At 43.7% G+C, this 23566-nt stretch overlaps 2 protein-coding genes across 3 annotated transcripts in view; one reads left to right on the forward strand and one right to left on the reverse strand.

Annotated features, from left to right (window-relative positions):
* wdr7 (WD repeat domain 7) overlaps nt 1-6812 on the reverse strand; it is a 146725-nt gene extending 139913 nt beyond the window's left edge. For both annotated transcript variants that reach the window (XM_083983743.1, XM_083983742.1), the window contains exons 1-6: nt 6676-6812; nt 4499-4670; nt 4265-4371; nt 2976-3054; nt 1787-1961; nt 7-83 (exon numbers count right to left, since the gene is read on the reverse strand). In XM_083983743.1, the coding sequence (XP_083839869.1) occupies nt 7-83; nt 1787-1961; nt 2976-3054; nt 4265-4371; nt 4499-4657 (597 nt within the window). In that variant the 5' untranslated portion in view covers nt 4658-4670; nt 6676-6812. The remainder of the gene's footprint in view (nt 1-6; nt 84-1786; nt 1962-2975; nt 3055-4264; nt 4372-4498; nt 4671-6675) is intronic.
* Nucleotides 6813-7652: 840 nt separating this feature from the next.
* taf1c (TATA-box binding protein associated factor, RNA polymerase I subunit C) lies at nt 7653-22872 on the forward strand. Its single transcript, XM_083983168.1, has 15 exons — nt 7653-8110; nt 8678-8789; nt 9041-9090; nt 9365-9460; nt 9781-9848; nt 9942-10180; nt 10901-11029; nt 11132-11249; nt 11356-11427; nt 12085-12220; nt 13861-13989; nt 14899-15097; nt 15194-15331; nt 18461-19803; nt 21636-22872. The coding sequence occupies exons 1-15, from the start codon at nt 7991-7993 to the stop codon at nt 21843-21845; spliced, it is 3159 nt and encodes a 1052-aa protein (XP_083839294.1). The 5' UTR covers nt 7653-7990; the 3' UTR covers nt 21846-22872.
* The last annotated feature ends 694 nt before the right edge of the window (nt 22873-23566 follow it).

Genomic DNA, 23566 nt, shown 5'->3' on the forward strand with positions numbered 1-23566 from the left:
GAGTACCTGCATCCTGCTGACCTCAGCTGTGATGATCCAGACTTTCAGAATCCCAGTCACAGACACCGCCACCACTGTGTCCTCTGCAGAGAGACAGGAAATGACACTCAGCGTCCATCAACACTTAACATGAGAGGATAATACTTGGGCCGGGACTTGAACGCGTTAATTACGATTCATTAATTACACTAAAATTAACGCGTTTTAATCGCACTTATTTTGCACCGCGGAACGTTTCTCACTGGATGAGTTTCAGGCGTATTGATTAGACTGGAGCACAATCATCTAACAAGCCGCCGACACTGATCACTGCAAGGGAGAGAGGAGGTGAAAAGAGACAACAACACTGTTACCTGTTGTATTGGCCTCAGGCTGTAACACATAGAAACCAGTGAGTAACGAGTTAAAAAGCCGCTGACACTGATCTTCCTGAGGAGTTTTGTAGCCTGACCGCAGCTCAAACCGACCCGGTGCCTCAGCACGGTGACCAAGCTTTGATAAACAAACCGGATCCGCGCTGGTTTACAGTATCCTGCCGTATTTTAGCCGGTCGCTACCAGAGCTTCATTAAAAAAAAAACAAAGCACTCGTCGCGGGGAAGCTGAGAACAACGGAGTTTCCTCTGCTGCAGCTGAACAGCTGACATGTGGTCAAGACGAAGCTACAGACCTGTCACTGTCCTGACCTGTCCCTGAACATCACACAGAGACAACATGGAGCTGTGTGATTGGTTACTGAGTTTTATTAATGTTTACATCTGGCTGCTGAGTTCAACAAATCAGCTGATGCTACTGTGATTTAAGTAGCCTAGTTAAATACTACAGTAATCATCATAGTGTATTGGCAGGAAAGACCATTTATGTATCAAATGTCGATTAATGAATTAATTAATAATTTGCATCCCTAGTCTGTTGGTCTTGGTTAAGTACCACCTTGAAAAAAAACTATGTTTTGTTGCTTAAGCTTATGTATTCAGTCATTCAATGGTATACTAAAATCCATGTGAAAACAAATGCTTCTCACTGTTCTCAGGTCAAATATTTATATGCGATTAATTGCGATTAATTAAAGCAGAAGTGAGCGATATATTTGTGTTAATATAAGTCTTAAATAGTTATATCTTCCGACAGCAATCACTTACATAGAGTGTTTGGACGGAAACACGGGTCTGTCAGTCACTCTGCTCTGCTCTGAGCCGAGGAGAAAACTTTTCTCGTATCCTACAATTTTTATCCAATGAGGAGAGAGAACGGCATGCAGGGCTGTGTGTGCAGCAAAGGGATGCACGTGAATGTGGTGACGTAGGGACGAGGACTGTTATGGTGCGTTCAAGGCAACTCGTAACTCGTGTTTTTCCGACCTGTGTGAAGTCGTACCAGTTCGATCTGGTACGAGTTCACGGGTCAGAAGTTACGAGTGGCCGTTATAGTGACTTTCACCGGTAAAACAGGTCGGAAAAACACGAGTGGGTTGCCTGAAACGCGTAAAGTCGTAAATTGTGACTTGAAGCTGTAATTTACGGTTTCAAAAGCCTGCCTGGAACGCAGCATTAGCCAAAACGACCGGATCGCTTACTTCTGCTTTAATTACAAAGCCTCTAATTAATTAGATACATTTTTTTAATCGAGTCCCGGCCCTAGATAATACGCATAAGTACAATTGGCAACAAAACAACGATGAATGTCTTTATGGCTACGGCTCCAGTCCAACAAGACAAACTCTATTAGATATCAGCCTCATCTGAGTGTCAGGCTAGATCTCCTCCAGCTCCATCTGCCTCCCTCACCTTGTGTGCGGTGGGAGCGGATGATGCTCATGGAGCTGATCCAGTCAGGAGAGATCTTGGACACCAGCGAGTACAGGACCTCCAGGCTGGTGGCGTCCACCACAAGGATCTCTGGGTAGTGGCCGTTACAAAGCAGACGTCCCTCCCGTTGGGTGCCGATGGTAAACTGATAGAACTGGAGGAGCGCAGAAGACACACGGGGAAGACAGACCAAAAGCAAGTGAGGACAGATGACAGGAAGAGACTAACATAATAATCAGTTAACAGCAGCATCAAGGGCATAAGCTTTGAGCTTTTAGTGTGCGAAGTCGGCAGGATGCGTTATATTCCACTGATGGAAGCTGAACAGTGCTTGAAAAACAAAGTAGAAGTGGATATAAGTAGCGAAAAAAAGAGTGTTTAAAGGGATAGTTCAACATTTTGGCAAATTACCTATTGCCATAATCGTTATAGTTTTAGTAGTAGGTTCATTACCTTTAATTATTGGTGCAAGCTGTTTTTAGATCGGCAGGGCAGAGACATGAGCTGCACGGTACTTTTGCATTTCCCTCATCAAACTAAATACACAATCCACCAACTCCAAACGCTCTGATGGACAAGTTGTGACCTGCACATTCACCACGCTATGAAATAATAACGTATAATTATGTAACATTATGACACATGAAGCAAATACTCAGAACTTCTTGCGCTTTTGAAGTCACTTTGCTGAACAGCTGTGTCTGGAATGTAGATCCAGCTACGCATTTGCCTCGTAAACAACTCCGTCTCGTAATGTTACATTATTATCTCATAGCGTGGTGAATGTGCAGGTCACAACTTGTCCACCAGAGCATTTTTGAGTTGTTGGATTGAGTATTTGATGAATTTGATGAGGGAAGTGTGAAAGTGCCATGCAGCTCACATCTCTGCCCCACCAATCTAAAAACAGCTTGCACCGACGATTAGAGGTAATGAACCTACTCCTATGACTATAGAGATTATGGCAATAGGCAAATTTGCCAAAATGTTGAACTATCCCTTTAAGCTAAAAAAAGAGGAATTCATGTGTTCACAGTCAATTCACTGTCTCTCACTCATCCTCTTTAACAACAGACCTTTATTTGTTTGTGCTTATCTTGAAAGCTCGGCCTGTTTTTCAATCCCAGTTTTTATTTGATGATTGACAGGATGTGGGTGTGTGTCTTACTTGTATGCCAGTGTGAGCACAGGCCAGCTTGGTGAACTCAATACAGCGTCCATCGTTCACGTCCCACAAACACATCTCCCTGAAACACGAGCAGACTGAAGTCAGACATTGAAGTGTAAAAGACTGTGTGTAGGTCAACATCCCTGTTGGTCCACAGCCATGGAACATAAACCTTGAGGTATGGTTTTAAAGTGTTTTAGAAGGTCTGTGGTGTGAGATACTGTGTACTGTTGGCTATAATTGGGTGCATTTACATTTTATTCTTTTAAAATGTTCATTAATGTACACTGTCCCTCTTAACAAATAAAGGAAATTAAATTAAATTAAATTAAAAGGATGTTATGTCAAGTCACCATGACTTTGACCTTTGACCACCAAAATCAGTCCATCCTCGATCCCAGGTGAATGTTTGTAACAACCTCTCTTCAAGGTGTCACAGAGATGTCATGTACAAAATAATGCAACGTACCAAGGCTGCACTATATTGGAAACTAAAGCTAACATTGCAATATTTTATTTTCTGCAATATGTATTGCAATATTATATGCTCAAACAAAAAGATTGTGCAGCCCTAGAACGTACATATGGACAGGTGGCAAGCCTCTGACTCTGGCCGTCAAGTTTATTTAGAGACTAAAAATGTACAACTAAAAATGTTTTATAGATCAGTACATTAATACACTCCATCCCTCTCTGCCTTTAATCCAGTCCCTGTGTTCACATCAGTAGTGTACAGCCCCTGATGAGTCACGTCAAATGATTGATTCCAGCTTTGATAATCCACACTGAATATTCCTCTAAAACTTTTGTTTACCTCTTTGAAACTTTCATTTACCTCTTTGTCGTACCTCCAGTCATAAATCTTTTATCAAATTTCATGGCCCCCAACTCTGGAACTCTTTAGATAGGTCTCTTAAGCTTGTATCATCCTACAAAATGTTTAGGACTAGTTTGGTGAGGTATCTTCTATCCAGGCAAAAATAATACTCTATGTCTAGTATAATTGAAATTAGTTTGTAATTTTATGGATATTTTCTGTTTGTTTGTTTATTGTGTTTTTTCTTTGTTTCTTTCCCTTTTTTTGCTTTTCTTTTCTTTTCTTTTTCTATTGGTTGATTTGCTTTAGTGATTTTGTATTGAGGGGGAGGATTTTATATAAGCCCTTTTGGCTTCTTTTCCTCTCCTGCACAATTATTTGTCTTTGTATTATTAAATAAAATTCTTGTTTTATCATTGTGCATATGAATAAAAATAAAATTAAAATAAATAAAAGATATACAGCTACTGACCCGCTCTCAGACGCACTGACGATGTACTGCTTGTCACTGCACGCACTGGCTTTGGACAGACAAGTGATGGAGGCCGTGTGTCCAAACAGCATGGCTCTGGGACAAATCTGAGGAGACAAGAGGAAGAGACACAAGAAGGTTAAAATAAGACGATGGGAAGCACATTGAAACATCACGGGTGGATAACAAACAAACAGCACTTTCATCAAACAACAGCTTCTCCCTCAACGGTACCTCCAGCTCAGGTGTCATGTCCCAGAGGCAGATCTGTCCATCATGGCAGCCCGTGATGATGGTGCTGAAGTCGTCCATCACCAGCAGGCTGCTGATGCAGTGCGTGGGAGCCATACGGCCCCAGAGCACTATGGGTAGAACCAGGTTGTTCCCGGACATTTTGGTGATGTGTCTGAAAAGATAAAAAGAGAATTAGATCAACGGAGATCAAAATAGGAAACAGGCCTGAAGAGCAGCAGCTGCACAGAGAAAAAGACTAAAGAAGAATATGTTCCTCCTCCAATCACAACTCTTCATTTGTACATTTACATTTGTGTTGAGTGGGAGGAGAAAACCCACACAGGCACAGGGATGACAGGCAGGGCCAGGGCTCCAACCTGGGGCTGGGCAAAGTGGCCTCAAATCAATATATTGCACAGTTCACCTCGATAATGATAAATGGACGATAACTATGATAACGATAATAATGTGATGAAGGAATATGTGTATGAAGATGTTCTGTGATGGGTGCAGCCATTGTTGCTGATAGTTGTACACTGACTATTGTGAAAGGGACAAAAATAAGGAATGAAAACAAGGCTGACAGGAGGACTGAAGTTTACTTCCTGTAGTCATAAGTAACATACTGTATGTGAACAACAGAGAGAAGACAATCAGTAGACTCTTTGGGCTAATGGGTTTTTGACAAAACGTTGACCACATTCTCTTCTGTACACCTCTGTCTTTACATTTACATATCAAGTGGTGCGTCAAATCACAATGTGTCTCAAGATACCTTTCAAACAGAGCAGGTCTTGAATTCTCAAGAGCAGCACTCTGCAACAGTGACACAAAACACTTCCAGTGTTACAGATGTTTTCACACATCCCACATAACCCCACCTTCCACCTTCTGTTTTGATGCCTCACTTGAAGTTTTAAGTCCAGCCAAAATCAGAATGCAAAAATAACCATTCCAGCTGCAACTTTCAATTTCAGTGGTAATATCTGCCAAAATGATTTTGCATATCACGTGGCCCAAATTTCATTTCATTTTTGATTTATTCAAAATGTGAGTGAGGCAGGTGATACCATCTTTTCAGACCTGGTCCTTATATGTTTATGTCATGATGATGCTGCATAATTAAAAAAAAAAAAAAAAAAAGAATGAATGAATGAATGAACTTGTGGCATATAATGATGTCATGAGGCTGCTGCTTGGTGTTTCTAGGTGACACAGTGCCATCCAGCTGTTTGTGTACCAACATGTCAGCTAATGTAGCAGACCCACAATAGTCATACCTTTTAGTCTTGTATATTTTGTATTATCATTATTATTATTATTACAACTATTGTTATATTATTGTTGCTCTTTAATTGTCTATTTCTATACTTGGTTTTTATACATGGCATTTGTGATGTGGACACAAATTTAATTGCCAGGGAAACTTATTTTTCTACTGTGCAAATGACAATAATCACTTTAAATTGAATTTGAATTTGAACATGATTTATTTATAAACCATAAATAAGATGTAGGCCGACAACACATAAGACAATATGATGTGGTACAATCTAAGAACAAGTTACAGCCTCCAAATGAGTGAGTCAGCACCTCACTGGTACAGAACAGTCATGACACAGCCATAAGGCTCAGGGGATAGCTAAAGAAGTGAGAAATGTTAAAAAATATATATGCAAATATAAAATGCATTGTGAAACATTGTCATGTGTGCAGACATATGGGCAACATGCTTCATGTTAGGACATATTACACATTACATGTTAGGACAGGGGGCATCAGGACTTTAGGTCAGATATGAACGTAGCCCTGTCACTGCTGAAATGTGACTTATTGGTGAGTCACAAGTCCTAACAGCCATACACCACACACCGTAGCTACACATCCACAGTTCGTGACTTCATACTGCATATGAGTGATTAACCTTGGCGTATAATCCAGGTCCACAGCGCAGCAGCGTGTAGGAAACATTGGGACATTAAAACCAGTCAAAGAACCAAGACAGCTCAAAGACAGACGTCTGGACCAAGGCTTCATCACAACCGGACACGAAATGACAGCTTGTCTGCGCGCTGATGTGTGAACTAGCTAAACTACACCTGCAATGTCGGGACTTCCGAGGTTAGCATCACGGCTAACGGAACCAAAACACAAGGTCGAAAATTGTCCACACGTACCAGGAGAACGAGTCCTACTGGAACATGTCCCTCTGACGGAGGACCTGCTGATGACTGTGTCCTTCCGTGGGAGACACAAACGACAATTCTCCTTGTTTTTGGCTTGTTTTGAGCTGCTGTCCCACCGACACACCGATCAGTCCGGTCAGCTGATCAGTGGGTAACTGACTGGCGCATCCGGTTTTCAGTTTTTCAAAATAAAAACACACGGGTGTTCATTTCCCAAGGATGACATCCTCCTAATATCGTGTTTCCGCGTGTTTTCGTTATTAAAAAGGCACTGTTACATAAAAATGATAACATACGTGGGGGAAAAACGGAAAGGGGGTGGGGGGGTCGATGTGTCTGAATCTACTTATTTTTGATAAATTATTTAACAGTTTTTTTTTTGTCAATATATTTGTAGAATAGTCTGGGGCCGTTGACTGGCTGTTTTGGTAGGAAACGGATCCAGGGCGAGAGAGACAGGCCTTTCCGTCAAAATAAAAGCACCGAGCTAATAAAATGCGGTAAAACTCTTTAATTTAAGGAATATAATTTACAAGAAAGTCCCAGAGCCATCAAGTTAACATTTTGCTTTTATTGTATTACACGTTAATGTTTATTTTATACGTTTTATGTTGGTGAACACTTTTATTTTGGTGAATTTGGTGATTTCGGTATCCGCTACAGACAGGAACCAGAATGCAGAGGACTGAAGCCACGCCCATTTCGCAATGACAACCTGGACAAAACCTACATTGCCCACTTTTCAAAATAAAAGCCCAATAACAACAGCAGCGCTTTATGGGTTTGTTTTTCGTTGTATTGTTGCGTACTTGCTCATTATATTTGTATTGCAACTACGTTTTTTTTTTTTACAAGTCATCTCATAATATGATTGAAAAAATTATCAAGGGAGTTTCCACTCTTGAACAAAACCAGACCGGAAGTAAGTGTGTTGTTGTTGTTGCCGGGTACTCACGAGGGGAAGCTTGACTGCGGTCTTCTCGTGCTGCCTGCACGTGTTCGGTTGGCTGAGGATTTGGGACACTTTTACCACTAGTGTGTGTTGGACAGAACCGACAGGTTCCTCCAAGACGTACAGCTTCGAGTCGGTGCTGTGGAGCGCGTGTCACGGTGATTAGAGGAGGACACTACAGCTGTGTTTCTCCGTCCTGGTCCTGAGCGGGAGCAGCGGCTGCTGTGCTAACGTTAGCCGAGCCAAGGAACAGCATGTTCAGACTTGTCCCCTGACACCGAGGGTGGGAGAACAACAGTACACGCTCATTAAACCCAACAGCTACCGTACTTTAATTTGTTGATAGCAAACAAAATGGACTACGAGTTCCCACGGCAGGTTTTCCCTTGTTTCTACAACTGCGGACCACCGGACTCTACTGCGGGGCAGAGTTCCGGTGGTAACTGGGGCAGTTACGGCCGAGTCCGACCTCAGGTGGGTCCACCATCCAAACAGTACTCACTGGTTACTGTGATGTAAATTGTAATCCTGCCTATTACTACTAGAACATTTTAAAAAATATATATAAATTAACCACTATCATTTACCATTATAAATACATGCTTAACTAATAGGTAGTTGATATTTAAAATTAGGGTAAATGGTTGTTTGCTTGATGGTCAGTCATATAAGATACTACTGCTGGGTTATCATTGGGTTGTATTATTTTTATTATGTAATTTATAATGGGCTTCCAACGCAGCAAACATCTTTTCAAAATAAAGGTGTAACATTTTTTGATGCATTTAAGTGTAAAAGTCTGAAATCAAGTATTACTCTATGTAACTGGTTGTTTGGTTCTTAAACAGGAATTATTACTAGTTTTAATGTTATATCGAATTTAAATTGTGTTGAAATGTCAACATTAAAAAGATTTTAAAAATGTAAAATGAAAGCCTGTCTGCTGAAGGATATCTTGCTGTTCTTTGTTTTGGTAGTGACCTGTGTTAGTTAGAAGATGTGTGTATCTGTTTTGTGACTTTCTCTCTGTTGTGGTTCCAGAGCAGCTCTGGTCCTCTCTCCAGCTGGACGTTCACGCCCAGCCATCAGGTCAGAGGGGAGACGTGGCGTCACACTGAGCCTGTCCCACTTCCCCTCCTGTCACCTAAACACTGTGAGTCCAGACTGACAGCATGTATTACACAGGGAGGTGGTCCAGCACTCCTTGTAGACTCCATACACATGTTGTTCAAAGGCTACTGAACTGTCTTTGTTATCCAAAACATATTGGCTGCAATATATGCACCAAAGGACATTTGTGTTGGACACATTATCTTTCTGCCTTTTTTGTTTGTGTGAAAATGTTTTACAATGTCATTATTTTGTCATTAATGTAGTGTGTAAATTGCTTAAAAAACTTCCCAGCATGTCCCCGGTCTTCAGAGCTTCCAGATCCAACTGACTTCACAGAACATGTGAGTACAGCATTTGGACACTTGCATGTTTCTGAACCAGTTTTACAGTGAACCTGTTCTCTGCAGTCATTTATGTCTGATTGTTGTATTCATGTCACTGCATGCCAGTCTCCTCACCGAGACAGTAAAGTTTCTATACATAAAGTTTCTAGACATATGTCATTTCAGGATAATTCCTAGGAACACACTAGATTGATAATGAACAGAGTCTGTGAGCTCAGTCACACAGTGTGTTTTTGACTGTCATGTATTTTCTGTTTTGTTTTGTATTTAGATTCAGAACTTCTTCATGGATCATGGCCAGGACGCCTTTGGGTGCATGAGTGAAGTTCTAGGTGAACATTTCTGCTTTAAACAAGGATTGAAAAAGGTGAGTGTCAAAATAACAGGCTTATAAAAGAAGTCAATTGTTTCATTAATAGTGTAGTAATGTTTCTATTGCAAAGAGATGATCTTTAGATGTCAGTAGTTGAAAAACAAAAATTCCTTAATCAGCTAACCTGTTTCATCAGTAATGGTGCTCTGCTAATTAACAGGCAGTGATCGATAAATCACTGATAGATCATTTACATCTTCCAGTTAATTTGAGATAGCTAAAAGGTAAAAACACAAAAGAATCCACTCTGCGGTGTAAATCTGCGTTCATTGTTTTTCCTCTCATCATAATCTGTATGTGTCTTTGTTTTGTAGAGGAAGCGAGGGAGTGCAGTCAGCATGTCGAGGATGAAAAACTATCTTGAAATGCTGAAGCTAAAAACGTGAGTGAACCTGTATGTGTGTGTGCAAAAGAATTGAAATCAAATAAAAGTCTCCTCTTCTCTGATTGATGTTCCTGCTTCATTTGTTTTCAGATGTTATCAGACATATTCCTCCACAAAACTGGACAAGTACAATCTCCTTCTATCAGACGTGGTGCAGTCTGTGCCCCTTCAGCTGCTGAGCTCTCTGTTGTATGAGGAGCTGACTGAGCAGAGAGACCGTCGCCTCTTCTCTGAAGCAACCACAGGTGGCGCTCTGGACTTTGTCCCCTTCTCAGAGAGCAGCGGCGGCTGCCTCCTCTACCCCAGCAGCCAGGCACTGGACCGTCTCAGTATCCTGCATAATACTTAAAAAAAAATGTTAACAGAGACAAACAATATAAGACCTGTGTGGTGATGACAAGAATGAAAGACAAACAAAACAAACATACATGACAATACAGAGGGTTAGGGTTAGTGAGTTGGGTAGCTCCAGATAAACAAACTTTTTTCCGACCAGCTGATTCATTGCAAATTTTTACTTTAGATGGCACTGGTGTATTATTTTGAGATGGGACAGGACGCTGATTAATGGTCCCTCATTGACAACAGTGTACTGTCTGTGTCTAGGTGCAGCGTGATGCGTCGGTGTTTCTCAGTGAGTGGGGGGGGGCAGAGACCTTTCTACCGCATCTAGTGTACTTAATGGGCATTTGTAGCTCATACAACCATACTTCAAAAAAGCTGAACTATCCCTTTAAAGACAGTACCGAGCTGTGGTGAATCAGGGCCAGGCAGTGCTACAGTGCAACTACTACTACTACTACTAACAAAGACAATAATAGTAACAAAAGTAATATTGATGGACATAGCGAGTAATAGAAATAACACAGTGTGATGAGAGGTTTCATGTGTGAGAGAGGAGAAAACAAGCAAGAAAAGAGATAGGAATAATAATATTTAAACAAATGAGAAGAAAAAAGAGAGGGAGAAGAAAATGAAAGAAAAAGAATACAAAGAAAGTTGGAGGTTGGGATCAGACTTGCTGTCTGCTTCTTGACGCAGTACCCCAGACTTCCACAGGATGGAGCTGCAGCAGCACAGAGGGAGTCCCCCCGTCCTGACCGGCAGCAGCAGCCCTTGGAGCTTCCAGCTGAAAGGCCCCGTCAGACAGATCAGCTCGGCCTCCCTGCTCCACCACTGTAAGAATGTGGAACCAGGGCCAACATGACGAGCAGCCGGACCAGCTCCGCGCTCCGCCAGACTCTTCATCCTATATAGCTCTTCATAGCTCTTTGTTGCAGGTTGCGTTGCCGTGCGCTCGGACCACCTGTGCGGCGTTTGGAGGTTCAGTGAAACGGACGAACCCCGCGTGCTGCAGGTCATCAACACCAAGGAGGTGGCCACCTGCGTCAGTGTCAGGTCAGTGATCGTCAAGGAGCAGCCAGGACAGCTCTGAAAAAACCACCAGCCTGAAGAAGAGGTGTGAAAGTGACGTGTCCTGCTGCTTGTCCTCCTGTCCCGTCAGTCCTCATGTTCTAGGTGAAGTCCTGGTGGCGAGTGAGAGCGGAATAGTCAGCCTGTGGACTGTTGGCAAAGGGTGAGGACAACCAAGACAGGTTCTGTCTGTTGAAGTTCAGGTCTGTCCAGGTCATGATGTCAAGCCGACATTAAAGGGATAGTTCAGCTTTTTTGAAGTGGGGTTGTATGAGCTACAAATGCCCATTAAGTACACTAGATGCAAGGGGAGCAGAGACCTTTCTACTGCATCTAGTGAACTTAAAGGGACAACCAGGAGTTTTGGAAAAGCGAAGTGTTTTCACACTACATATATGAGCCTCCGCGCACCGTGAAATTCTTTGACCAGCGCAAGACAGACTCATGTTTTCATTCATCAAGAATTAAAGTCAGAGGTTGGAAGACGATCACATACCGTCGTAGTTCCCACCATAAATGGAGATTTGGCTGCGTTATTCTCATGACTCGCCACGAAACCGAAAGTAAAGAAACGCTGGTCGGCTCGACCAGCATTTCCACCACCACTAATAATAACAAAATAACGAGACAAAACGATATATTTATCGAAAATGGGCCCATTAACAAGTGTGGGTAACGTAGATTCATCCACATTAACGTGAGACTTTTTTATAACCAAATAGAAACTCCTCGTTGTCCCTTTAATGGGAATTTGTAGCTCATACAGCCCCACTTCAAAAAAGCTGAACTATCCCTTTAAAGTGATGCTCCACTCTGGCAGGATACAGAAGGTTCGGGAGGAGGACAGCAACCTGTACTTCAATGCCAAGTCGTCATGGCGATGGTGCGAGTTCTCGGCCCATACGAGGGTGATGCTCTACGCTGACAGGACTGGAGTGGAGCTCACAGACATCAGGGTGAGATGACGGCACATGGCCGGGCGCTGTGAGCTGAAACTCATATCACCGTATAAATCCAATTCCTTCGCGGTAACGGTATATATCGCGGTATAGAGGGATTATTTGTTTACCAACACGACGGATGTGAGCACAACGTGACTGCAGAAAGAACCGGTTGTCATGGTTACCTTGAAGTTTACTCCATGGATCTAATGTAGTCAAAGTGGTGTTAGCTAGTGATGTTGTCAGCGTACTACAACAGTTTATCACCTACTGATGTAGTGTGTGTTTTATACATAGACGGTAGGTTTTATAACGGCTATTTAACAGACAATCATGATCAGGAAAATACTCTTACACGATTACAAAACATAGTGGCTGTGAGGACTGAGGTGCTGCCTGGTGGTCAGAGACAAGGGAAGAGGACGGACATGTCTAAAGTCTGGGTCATTGTGAACAAGGAGAATAACTGCACCTGCATGGCTGAATATGGAATTTAAAATAATGTAACGTTAATTAATCTTAGCTTGCTTTCCATTACTTCTTCTTTAGTCACTGCCGTTGTTGTAGTAAACATTTCACAACTCATTGGCTGCAGTTGTACAGCTGTGCCTGTGGGCATATCCAGCTTTATCACCATTCAAACCAACGTGTCTAACACATTACATTGCTCTGTAGTATTTTCTCTTTTGTTTGCCTTGAAAGGGGTGCGAGTTGACGGTATTCTGTAAAACTTGTGAGTTTTGTTATTTTTATCAACACAATAGTGCAACTAACAGCACAATAAGACATGATTGCGGCTCTTTCTGCTCTCTTTCCGCAGGCGACATGCGCAGTAGAACGTCAGTGACGTAGACTGATAATCCCTCTATAAATTTAAGTGTAAAAATAATGTGTTTCTGAATGGGTTTTGTAGTCCCTTAGTAAAGCTAACTTGATTTTTTTTTAAAGAAAAAACAAGCAATAATGTCATTTTAAGAGTATTTATTGTGCAGAAATCAGATCTCAAAACTCAAAATTAAAACCAGCACTTTATGGTACAAATAACAATGCAAACGATCAGTCCTTGGTCTTTTGTCCATATGTTAATGGACTGTTGTGGATCTTTTAGAAATTCACCTGGCCCCTGAACATTGGAACATCTTCCAGTCACGTTTCCTCTCTGTTGCTAAAGATACATAACGTTATATATCGTATATGATGTTACCATGTATATATCTGTGTAGTCTTATCTTACGGGTTATGGAGTGTGTTTGTGAAGCTGTGTCGCAGAGACGAGAGCTGGGACACCGGGTCGGAGGGAATGATTTTGCAAAGTTGGTTTTCAGCCAAGAGACGCTAGGTGGGAGCCAGAGAGCCTCCATTCTCCCTGGAACTATGATGTAACCAGCACTAGGACTCTGGAGCTGTTTAATGAAGCTTAAAATCCTGCATAGTTCCTCTTTAAAACAATTAAACAATACCAATAGTATTTGAATGTAAATGTACTTCCTTTTTGTCGATTCTATATACTGTGATTTCATCTTAACATCAGCTGCCGCATATGTGGAAAAAATCCTGCAATAATCCGACCACACAGAAACCTTATTCTACAGCCCTTTCCTTGTTTTCTCTCCGTCTTCTGAACGCTGCACCCTGGCTGCCGTCCTCTGCTCTAGACAAGTCCTGTCAGTGGTCACACCCTGTTCCGGATCAGCAACACCTCAGAGTGTCGCAGTGGAGAGAGACTGATCCAGACCAGATACCTGGGAGACGCCCACCCCTTCCACCATCTCATCAACACCCAGGTACAGTAGGCTGATCTTCTAACTTACACACAGCAAGATTATTAGTTTTAAAATGTTCATTAGTTTTTATTTGTATTTAGTTTTTCACTTAGCTTTTTTATTTCAGTTTAGTTTTTAGTTAGTTCAACAAGTGATTTAGCAGTTTTATTTTTTTAAATATTTTTTTTTTTTGAGGAATTGACTAGTTTTTATTTAGGGCGTATTCACACCAGGCTTGTTTGGTCCGCTTGACACAGACTTTTCCTCTGGTGCAGACTTTTTGGGGAGGGATGGAACCGATGGGATCATTATTGTTGTTACTAGTGAGGTCAGAGTCAGAGTCGGACAGAGATGTCTACAGTTGTTGTTAGTTTTGTTGAGTGTGCATGGGTTTGCAGGTGGCTGTAGGGTTGGATTATTTTTAATTATACATCAATTTCTGGTTTATTTTTGGCAAAACATTATACATGATATTATAATGTCCTTGTCTGCACAAGTGCACATGCAGCTGCTCAAATGACAGAAAAAAATGTAGTGGTATTAGGGCTGACCCAAAAAAATCGAAGCTTCGTTCATTGCCATGGTAATCGATCATGAAGTCTGTGATCGATTGGTTTTTTTTTCTTCCTTTTATCCTTTTTGACACCGGTTCTCATCGGCAATTGTTACATTAAAATGATTGGGCTACTTGGCATCCTGGAAACCTGCCTGGTTTTGGAGATATGCAGTGTTTGTTTGCCATTACTTTCATTATTTCCACTACGACCCCCCCCCCCCCCCCCGTTAGATGTTACGATCGCGCACCCCCCGGCCGTCGAAGCTCAGATTTTGATTGATTTTATGTCCGCGAATATTCGATTATCAAAATCTGATAATTGGGACAGCCCTAATTGGTATTGATAATTCTCTCTCTCTCCCTCTCTCTCTCAGTACTCTGCCTACATCATGGACGAGCGTTTCCCATGTGTGCCAATGCTCAAGTGTGATCACATGATGGAGTCCCCACCTCTGTTTAGCTGTGTTCTTCCTGGCTCCACCTCGTCTGGCGCAGCGCCGGGTGGGGCTAGAACCACCAAGGTCCTGTTGGGCTCCCAGAGTTCTCAGGAAATCCACCTGCTGCAGTACTCAGGTCAGATAAGACGGGCTCAGTTTAGAACCGGTGGCCGTGTGGAGCATGCATGATCCTCACTAACCAACCCTGTCAATCTCCCACTGTGTTGATCAGGAGGCAGATCAGAGGCCTGCTGTAGTCGAGGGCCTGTTCAGGCTCTGCTCAGACCCAGAGACAGTCTGAAACACCTTCCTGTCCAGATCCCTCACCGCCTGGACACGGCCAGCAACAGACTGTCCTCATCTGCTGCAGGTATGGACAGACCAGGGACAGGTGCTGTGTCTAAAGCCCTATTCGCACAGGATTAGTATTACCTGGGGACCTCTGGTAATTAGTAATAATTGTGGAGGACGTCTGTGATCTTAATCCCGTGCGAATGCGCCATGTCATAATTTGTAAAGTAAAAATTCCCCCGCAAATGACCTACTATATTTCACCAAAGACCGACGTCCTGTGGTAAAACTAGTCCCGTGTGAATCTGCATCTCAGTAATTGAGGGGCATTTTTTGTTTTTGTTGTTTTTATCGCGCGCCTTTTCTACTTCTTCCCCGGTTGAAACCATACTGTACGGGTTGAAACATGGAGGCTGAGGTGGAAATTATGAGCGGCATTTTTGACACCATTTTAGATGCAAATACAGTCTTGTCTCGGTGCTGGAGACCCATTTGAAGAAACAGCTCAGATCCATAAAAAGAGCGAAATTTCTGAGGATATTGAGATGGATGACATGCAGCTTTCAACAGGCTGAATACAAATGCCGTGACGGCCTGTTATTGTGACAACAACTGCACTGTTGTGAAGTCACTTTGCTGCTTTGACATTTTATTTACATTTGCAGCGCACATGGATGTGACAGCAGCAGATGTTACGACGTGCACAGCTTTGACGTCATATCGGAGCCTAAATGTCAGTAAATTCGAGTAAAATACAGACTTCACTTATCCCGTGCGAATGCACCACATGAAACACAGACGTGGGGGGGTCATTTACAAATTACCAGACCTCCCCAGGTAAAACTAATCCCGTGTGAATAGGGTTTAAGGGTGTGTTCAGACCTGCCTCTTTTGGAGCAGTTGTTCTGAAACAGGGAGGGAACACCAAAGATCGGTTTGTCAATTTATTTATTTAAGAAATGCGACAGTAGTACATTATATTAATGGACATTTATAATGTAAATATGAATGAGATTATAGCCATATGGCAAATTTCCATCTCTTGTCCCATTGATATGTGTTAGGTAAAAACAAGACAAAGAATCAGAAGGCCAATAAGAGAAGAAGATAGAACAACAACAAAACAAAACAAAATAGAATAGCACAACAACACAGACTATGAGTTGGGTTGGTTTGGTCATATGTCACACAGCTGTCACACTCAGATGCAGGATAAAAACCAGCTAGCTGAGGTCACCAAGTAGGGGAGGGCCCAGCTCACTTCCATTCCAGCCCTGGAGCGGTTCCTCCACTCAGCAACCGACACAACTGGCCCAGAGAAACAAACTAGCCACACACACGCTGCTGATGTTCCATGGTTGTTGTTTTTCCTGGGGCAAACTCCTCCTCCTTCCGGGTAGGACTTCTGACCAATGAGAGAGCAGGCAGTTTGCATGGTATTTGTTTACAACTTACAGCTTGGGACTGTTACCATGTGAACACAAATGACCCAAAAGAAAAATGCAACAATTGTATTGGAACAAAGCAAATGAGCCAAATGTCTGAATACACCCTCAGTGCTTAAACTAATAATACTCATGTCTTTATTGAACACATGACTCATTCACTGTTCTGGTGGAATTACTATTTGATCCCTTTGACTCAATAACTGCTACATTTGGCAGCAACATTTCTGCAACAGCTTCTTGCAGAAATGATCTAAGGAAACATTGTAGATTAAGTAACAGTTAGCATGAGGGACATTGACTGACCATCAACCACTGCAGTAGAGACTGCACAGGCTCTGACTTCTGTCCTAATGCTGCTGTCAACAAAACCCAGTTGGATTAGTGACGAGCTTGTTAGCTAACAAGATCCAACATGTGAACCATCTAAGGATTTGTTGGAGGGTTTTGGACCAAGTATTACTTTTAAAGGTACCTGTATGATGTAGCAGCAGAGTCACTGCTGGCTGCATGATACTTAAAGGGATAGTTCAACAACCTATTGCCATATTCCCTATAGTCTTGGGAGTAGGCGTGGTGAATGTGCAGGTCACAACTTGTTCACCAGAGCGTTTTGGAGTTGTTGGATTGTGTATTTGATGAATACGATGCGTCTCTGTTGCGGTAGCTGAGCAGCTCACGTCTCTGCCCCACCAATCAGAAAGCAATCACCAAACAGCTTGCACCGACAATTAAAGGTAATGAACCTACTGCTATGACTATATGGATTATGGCAATGGTCAAATTTGCCAAAATGTTGAGCTATCCCTTTAACAGAGGAGTTTTCTCTTCACCTGTTGCTCTTTACATTTAAATGGCGCAAACAGGTTCTATGGAGGGTGTTTGGAGCTGCAGTGTTGCCAAATGAGTGCCACGTTTAGACACATATTGGATTCATACCTGGTGGTGACGGGACCATGTATAGATACCAACTATGAGCTCAGGGCCACAGTCATTACAGCTAGTAGCAGAATGATGAAGGAAGAAGAGGAATAATTTGACACAAGCAGAGCAAGAAGGAAGAGGGAAGTCATTACTAACTGGTAATGAAAATAACTGATGTGTGAACACCACAAACACCAACATCCAAAAATAAGGCAACACACTAAATGACAATAAAGCAGAAGTAAACACTCTGTTCAGATATGAAGGCTTATGGACTTTGTATTTGAAGAAGTTACAGGAAGTGTTGGTTTAAACATGCATGGCAAAAACAAACATGGTTTACAGGAGTAACTGTAAAGACCTGTTACCTTCTGCTGCATCCCAGGTGGAGGTCTTGTGCTTTGTGAGAGACCAAATATGAAAAACATTAAAGGCCCAGTACAGAGCTTTTAACTGGATACGCAAAAGTCTCTGGTCTCTGTGCGGTTTTGTGGGATTTTAACAGCCTAAACAGGGAAGATCGGTCTACTCTTCTCCCATTGTACACTGCCATGGTGATGCAAGGACAGGCAGAATTACTACAGAACAGGAGCAATTCAAAAGAAAATCTTCAGAATCCTTCGTTTAGACCTACAATATTAGGAAACTACTGCCCCAGGTTGAATGATCCCCGGAATTATCCTTTAACCTTCACTATAAGTTTTAATTTTATAAACACAGCACATTCTTGATCTTTTGACTTTGTTTTAGCTCCAGCTGTTTTAATATACATCCTCAGTTTTGTACATGGACCACAAACTGTGACTAGATGTTGACCTAGTCTTGTGGTTTGTTTTCAGGGCTGACTGGTTTTCAGATGAGAGGGGCAAACGAAGCAGGAGGAGAGGAGTGTGTGTGTGTCCTGCAGCTGACAGAGGCAGGAGATGTTTTCTACCAGATCCTGGAGCCGGGGCAGTCGGACGGCGACGCACCCCGACCTTCAGCCGCAGAGGAGCTGCCGCCGCCTCAACACGCAGCCAGAAGCCTGCTGACGCCGACAGAGGCCGCAGCAGCAGAGCAGCTGGTACCAGACTCTCAGCTGGATGCAGAGGACACGTGGAGCGACGACGGCATCGTAGGGCCGACTCAGCATGTGGCCGTACCCAGGTTTGTGGCCGAAACACCAGAAAGGGAACAACCGGCGGAGACGACGTACTCTGACGACTCAGATTCAGATTCAGAAGGGAAAGGTCGCAGGCTGCAGCAGTCGGGTCTGCAGGTCATCGTCAACGATGAACCAGAGCTGGATCACAGCAGTGAACTGGACGCAGGAGAGCAAGGCAGAGAGGCGGAGAGAGGTGAAGATGCTGCTGCTGAAGAGCCCAGCAGTGTGGAGGACGCTCCGGTGCAGCTCAGCGACGGCGCTCTCATCACCTGGAAGCATTGGCTCCAGAAACTGATGCAAAAAAGTAGCGGTAAGAAGCCCCGCCCACGCCGTTTGAAGCACTTAACCATCAGCACCAAAGGCTTTCTTCACCCGCCCGGCGCTGATGCCACAGATCCAACAGAAGAGGAGCGCGTGCAAAGCTTGAGGCGAGATCTGAGAGCATGCATGTCCCAACGCTCGCTGCTGGTGGACAGCACCACCTCCGCCTCTCTGAGGTCTCCGGACGTGGAGGCTTTGCCCAACCAGGTGGACACGGACGCCTGGGGAGACGGGCTCAGCCAGCGCCTGACCCAGTCGTGGCAGGGCGAGACGGCGTGGCGGGCGTGGTGGGACGAGGAGCTGGGGCTCAACCGGGACGAGAAGGTGCAGGCTTTGAAGAGGAAGAGGAGGAGGGAGAAGCAGGCCAAGAGAGCGTCGGGCCGCGGCGTGGAGCTGGCCGGCAGCTTCACCTCCTCCGTCAGCCATCTGTCCGACCTGGACAGCTTCTCGGACTCGGCCGGCTGGTCCTCGGCGGCCAGCCAGGGCTGGTCCGACGGCGAGGGATCGGGGCCGCTGTCCAGGCTGAGGAGCTTCTTGGAGGTGGAGACGCCAAGAGCCACAACACCCCCCGCTTTGGAGGAGGACACCCAAGCGTCCACAGTAACGGCCACGCCTCGGAGTGTGAGTAAGGGACAAGAGGACAGCAGCAGCTTCCTCTCTCTGCCCACGACACAGAGAAACCCCGAGGGCCCCCCCTGCTCTGTGTCTGCTTCTCAGGTAAGAGGAAGGTGATGCGTTCACTGACAGTCATACAAACAGTACTACACACAGGCCGTGGTAGTTGTTGGTATTAGCAGTTAACATCAGGGAGAATGTGTTGGCATTTCTGTAGTTGACTGACAGAGGAGGCATCTGATCAGTCAATCAAGATTTATTTGTATAGCCCTTTAAAGGGATAGTTTCATTACCTTTAATTGTCGGTGCAAGCTATTTTTAGAACGGCGGAGCAGAGCCGTGAGCTGCTCAGAGCTACGCTACGGAGTCTCATGGGATTTCTGGTTTCCCTCATCAAACTCATCAAATACACAATCCAACAACTCCACAACGCTCTGGTGGACAAGTTGTGAGCTGCACATTCACCACGCTATGAGATAATAACACAACGTTACCACACAGAGTTGTTTTAGAGGTAAATACATGCAAAACCGCTGATGTGCGTTGCCTTCAGGGGCAGGTTTTCGGCAAGCAGTCTCTGCATTTGCCTCGAAAACAACTCTCTCTCCTAACGTTGAAGCGTGGTGAATGAAGTTAAGGAGCTGTTAAAGGGATAGTTCACTCAAAATTGAAATTTCTCACTCACTCACTCATTATCTACTCACCCTCATGTTGACTAAGGGCTGGGAGAAGTTTCAGAGTCCTCCGTGCCTTCTCGGAGTTACAGCGGGGCTCCGTGCAGCACTGCATGTCCATATGACGGTTGCAAATGGATACCACTTTTCTTCGTAACAAAAAGACACCAAAAAACATCCAAATACCTCCATGCTGCTCGTATGTAAAGTCCGATTTGCGCCGGCATCAGTAACGAGATTTGGACGGACCAGGAAGAGAAGCTTCCGCTAAAAACAAGCTTGAAATATAGACTTATTAAATTTTTTTCGGAACAATTTCGCATTTCGGGGCTTCAATACAAGACAGACATTACATACGAGCAGCATGGAGGTATTTGGATGTTTTTTGGTGTGTCTTTTTGTTACGAAGACAGTTGGTATCCATTTGCAACCTGCTCCTGCACTGCTACGCCGAGACCCCCTGTAACTCAGAGAAGCCACGGAGGACTCTGAAACTTCTCCCAGCCCTTAGTTGACATGAGGGTGAGTAGATAATGAGTGGAATTTCAATTTTGGGTGAACTATTCTTTTAACAATTGAAAGAATGTGTGGACCTGTAACATGAAGGGTGTTTTTAGGAGGGTCCTGGAGGATTTGAGGTGATATCTGTAGAGTTGGGGTTAGAAGATATCTGAAGCCTAATCCCCTCAATGTTGTGTGTAAAGTGGAAGGAGGACCCTAAGACTTTAAGATGCAGTCATTAAAAACATTTTTTTTTAAAGCATTTCCTGATTCCTTGAATGTTGACTGTGATCTGACAGGCAGCCATGAGGTTTTTACAAACAGTTTCTCTCAAAGGGCAAAACAAGCTTAAGTTGCTGTGTCCATGACTGTCCAGTCTCCAGTAGGACACAGGGTCTGTCTGTGTGGGACTAGAGTTATCCTCAAGTAGATTAGAGCAATGACTTGAAGAGTGAACACCAACCAACACAAAGCTACCCACACGTTAAGCTGTGTTGCTCAGTCCACAGATGTACGATCCTTACAAGTTGTACCTGGTTGTAGGTGAGTAATCAGGCTGTCCAACGATGTAAAATACATATTAAAATATTAAAGGGGAGAAATGATTGACTGAAAGGGTTAGGGTTAGTAAGCAGTAAGCACCTTTTTTAGAAGCACTGTGTGAACCGTCACCTCCTTCATGTAAAGATGTTGTCACACAATCTGTCCTTAATGAATGTCACCGTTCTCCTTATGGATCTGTTTCTGCTCTGTTTCCAGGATGAGAACAACCCAGCTCCCCCCTCCTCCTCTCAGCACCACAGCTCTCAGTCCGCCCCCCTCAGGACTCTCCGGGTGGATTTATCCCAGGACTCCCTGGGCTGGTCTGGTTTCTCCCAGTCTCAGTCCGTCCCCCAGAGCTCACAGGGTCGACTGGGATCGTCGCAGGTGTCTCAGACAAAGAAGAGGAGATCTCGCATGGGATTTTAATTCATTGTTTGGTCTGTCCGTCACTCAGGGGGGGTACACCGATTGGATTGCCCGTTGCTGGACCATCATCATGGATTTAAATTGGTGTTATTTACCAGGATTGTAATTCTAACTGTTAACCTTTAAACTGGATCTAATGGAGGATTAAATGACTGAAGGCCACAAAAGACTTGTCACTGTCTCAGTGATCCCTGAGGAAGAACTGGGTCTGAAGACTGACCGGAGACCAGTTGGGTAGGTCAGTGGAACTTATTTGAAATCTTTGAGTGATGGTTGTTTACTAGTGTGTGCGCGTGTGTGTGCTGCCACAGGCTGATGAATGGATGATTTTCAGAGGTTGTTCACATGGCAGATTCTTTGACTTTCTGTTTTCCTGGTTCAATAAATCCATCAGTGTCTGGAGGTGAGTTTACATGATGAAGTAATTAAAGGTGTGGAGGAGAACAACAGACTGGATGTGTGCACAGGCTGAGTGGAGGAAGCAGCTGTTCTCCAGCTGCTGTTTATAACTACATTGTCTTGGATAAAAGCTTAAATGACATTAGCAATGATAAATGTGAAACAGTGTGTTGAGCAACCCCACAGAACAGCATGGAGCAGCAGGTGTCTGCTCAGTGACACACACTCAGTCTGGGTCATGTTGAACCTTTGTCTCTGGCAGTACAACTCGTCTCATTATATCACTGTTGTTGTCAACTTGAATGTAGATTACACCTCAGTCACTGTGATCAGTTGTTTTCATGAAAACATTTTCATACACTGTATTCAATTTTTTTAAATAAAACCCAGTGAGACTCAGCTCCTCACTGAAAGACACTAACACATCTGTATCTCATTTCCCCTCTCCTCCCAGTCTTTTGCTTTAAACAGGTCATTCCAGCCACTGGTCAATTCTTGGTTATTCAAAGATGAAGTGAAAGTATTGAGATATTTATCTCAATACATGGGGGTGTAATGGTTCACCTAACCCACGGTTCGGTTCAAACCTCAGTTTTCAAGAAACATTTTCAGGGCTCCAGACGGCCCCTTAAAGGACAATTCCAGGCAAATTCAACTCGGGGCTGTATTTTCCTAACATTTTAGGTCTAAAAGAAGGAATCTGAAGATTTTCAGTTAAATTGCTCCTGTTTTGCGGTAGTTATGTCTGTCCCCGCATCGCTACGGCAGCAATGAATGGGAGCGGATGCAAGTTCCGCTGCTTAGGCTGTTTACATCCCTCAAAGCCGCAATTTTCTCCACAGACAGCGTCAGATGGCGACTCAAACATGCACCCAGAAGTTTATTTACTTCAAGCAAGCCGACATGTTTGTAAAACTAGATCTAATTCAAAGTCTCCCGGAGTCTCGCGCGAGACCCAGTTGCCGTGCTCGGTGTGTTCAGGTGCAGTTGGAAAGCTACCGTTTGTGTCATAAACACAGGAATATCAACTCTTTACTTGCTTCAAGTAAAAAAAAACTTCTCGGTGCATGTTTGAGTCGCCACCTGACGCTGTCTGTGGAAAAAAATGTACACTTGAAGCAAGTCAAGAGTTGATATTCCTGTGTTTATGACACTGCAACTTGGGTCTCGCGTGAGACTTTGAATTAGATCTAGTTTTACAAACATGTCGGCTTGCTTGAAGTAAATAAACTTCTGGGTGCATGTTTGAGTCTCCATCTGACGCTGTCTGTGGAAAAACATTGCAGCTTTGAGGGCTGTAAACAGCCTAAGCAGCAGAACTT

The sequence above is a fragment of the Trachurus trachurus genome, assembly GCF_905171665.1.
Source record: "Trachurus trachurus genome assembly, chromosome: 12".
NCBI classification, from domain to species: domain Eukaryota; kingdom Metazoa; phylum Chordata; class Actinopteri; order Carangiformes; family Carangidae; genus Trachurus; species Trachurus trachurus.

Coding starts and splice junctions, on each gene's coding strand:
- taf1c (XM_083983168.1), top strand. CDS start 7,991: ATGGACTACGAGTTCCCACGGCAGGTTTTCCCTTGTTTCTACAACTGC. Junction 8,111..8,677: donor ACGGCCGAGTCCGACCTCAG/GTGGGTCCACCA, acceptor TTGTGGTTCCAG/AGCAGCTCTGGTCCTCTCTC. Junction 13,990..14,898: donor ACCATCTCATCAACACCCAG/GTACAGTAGGCT, acceptor TCTCTCTCTCAG/TACTCTGCCTACATCATGGA.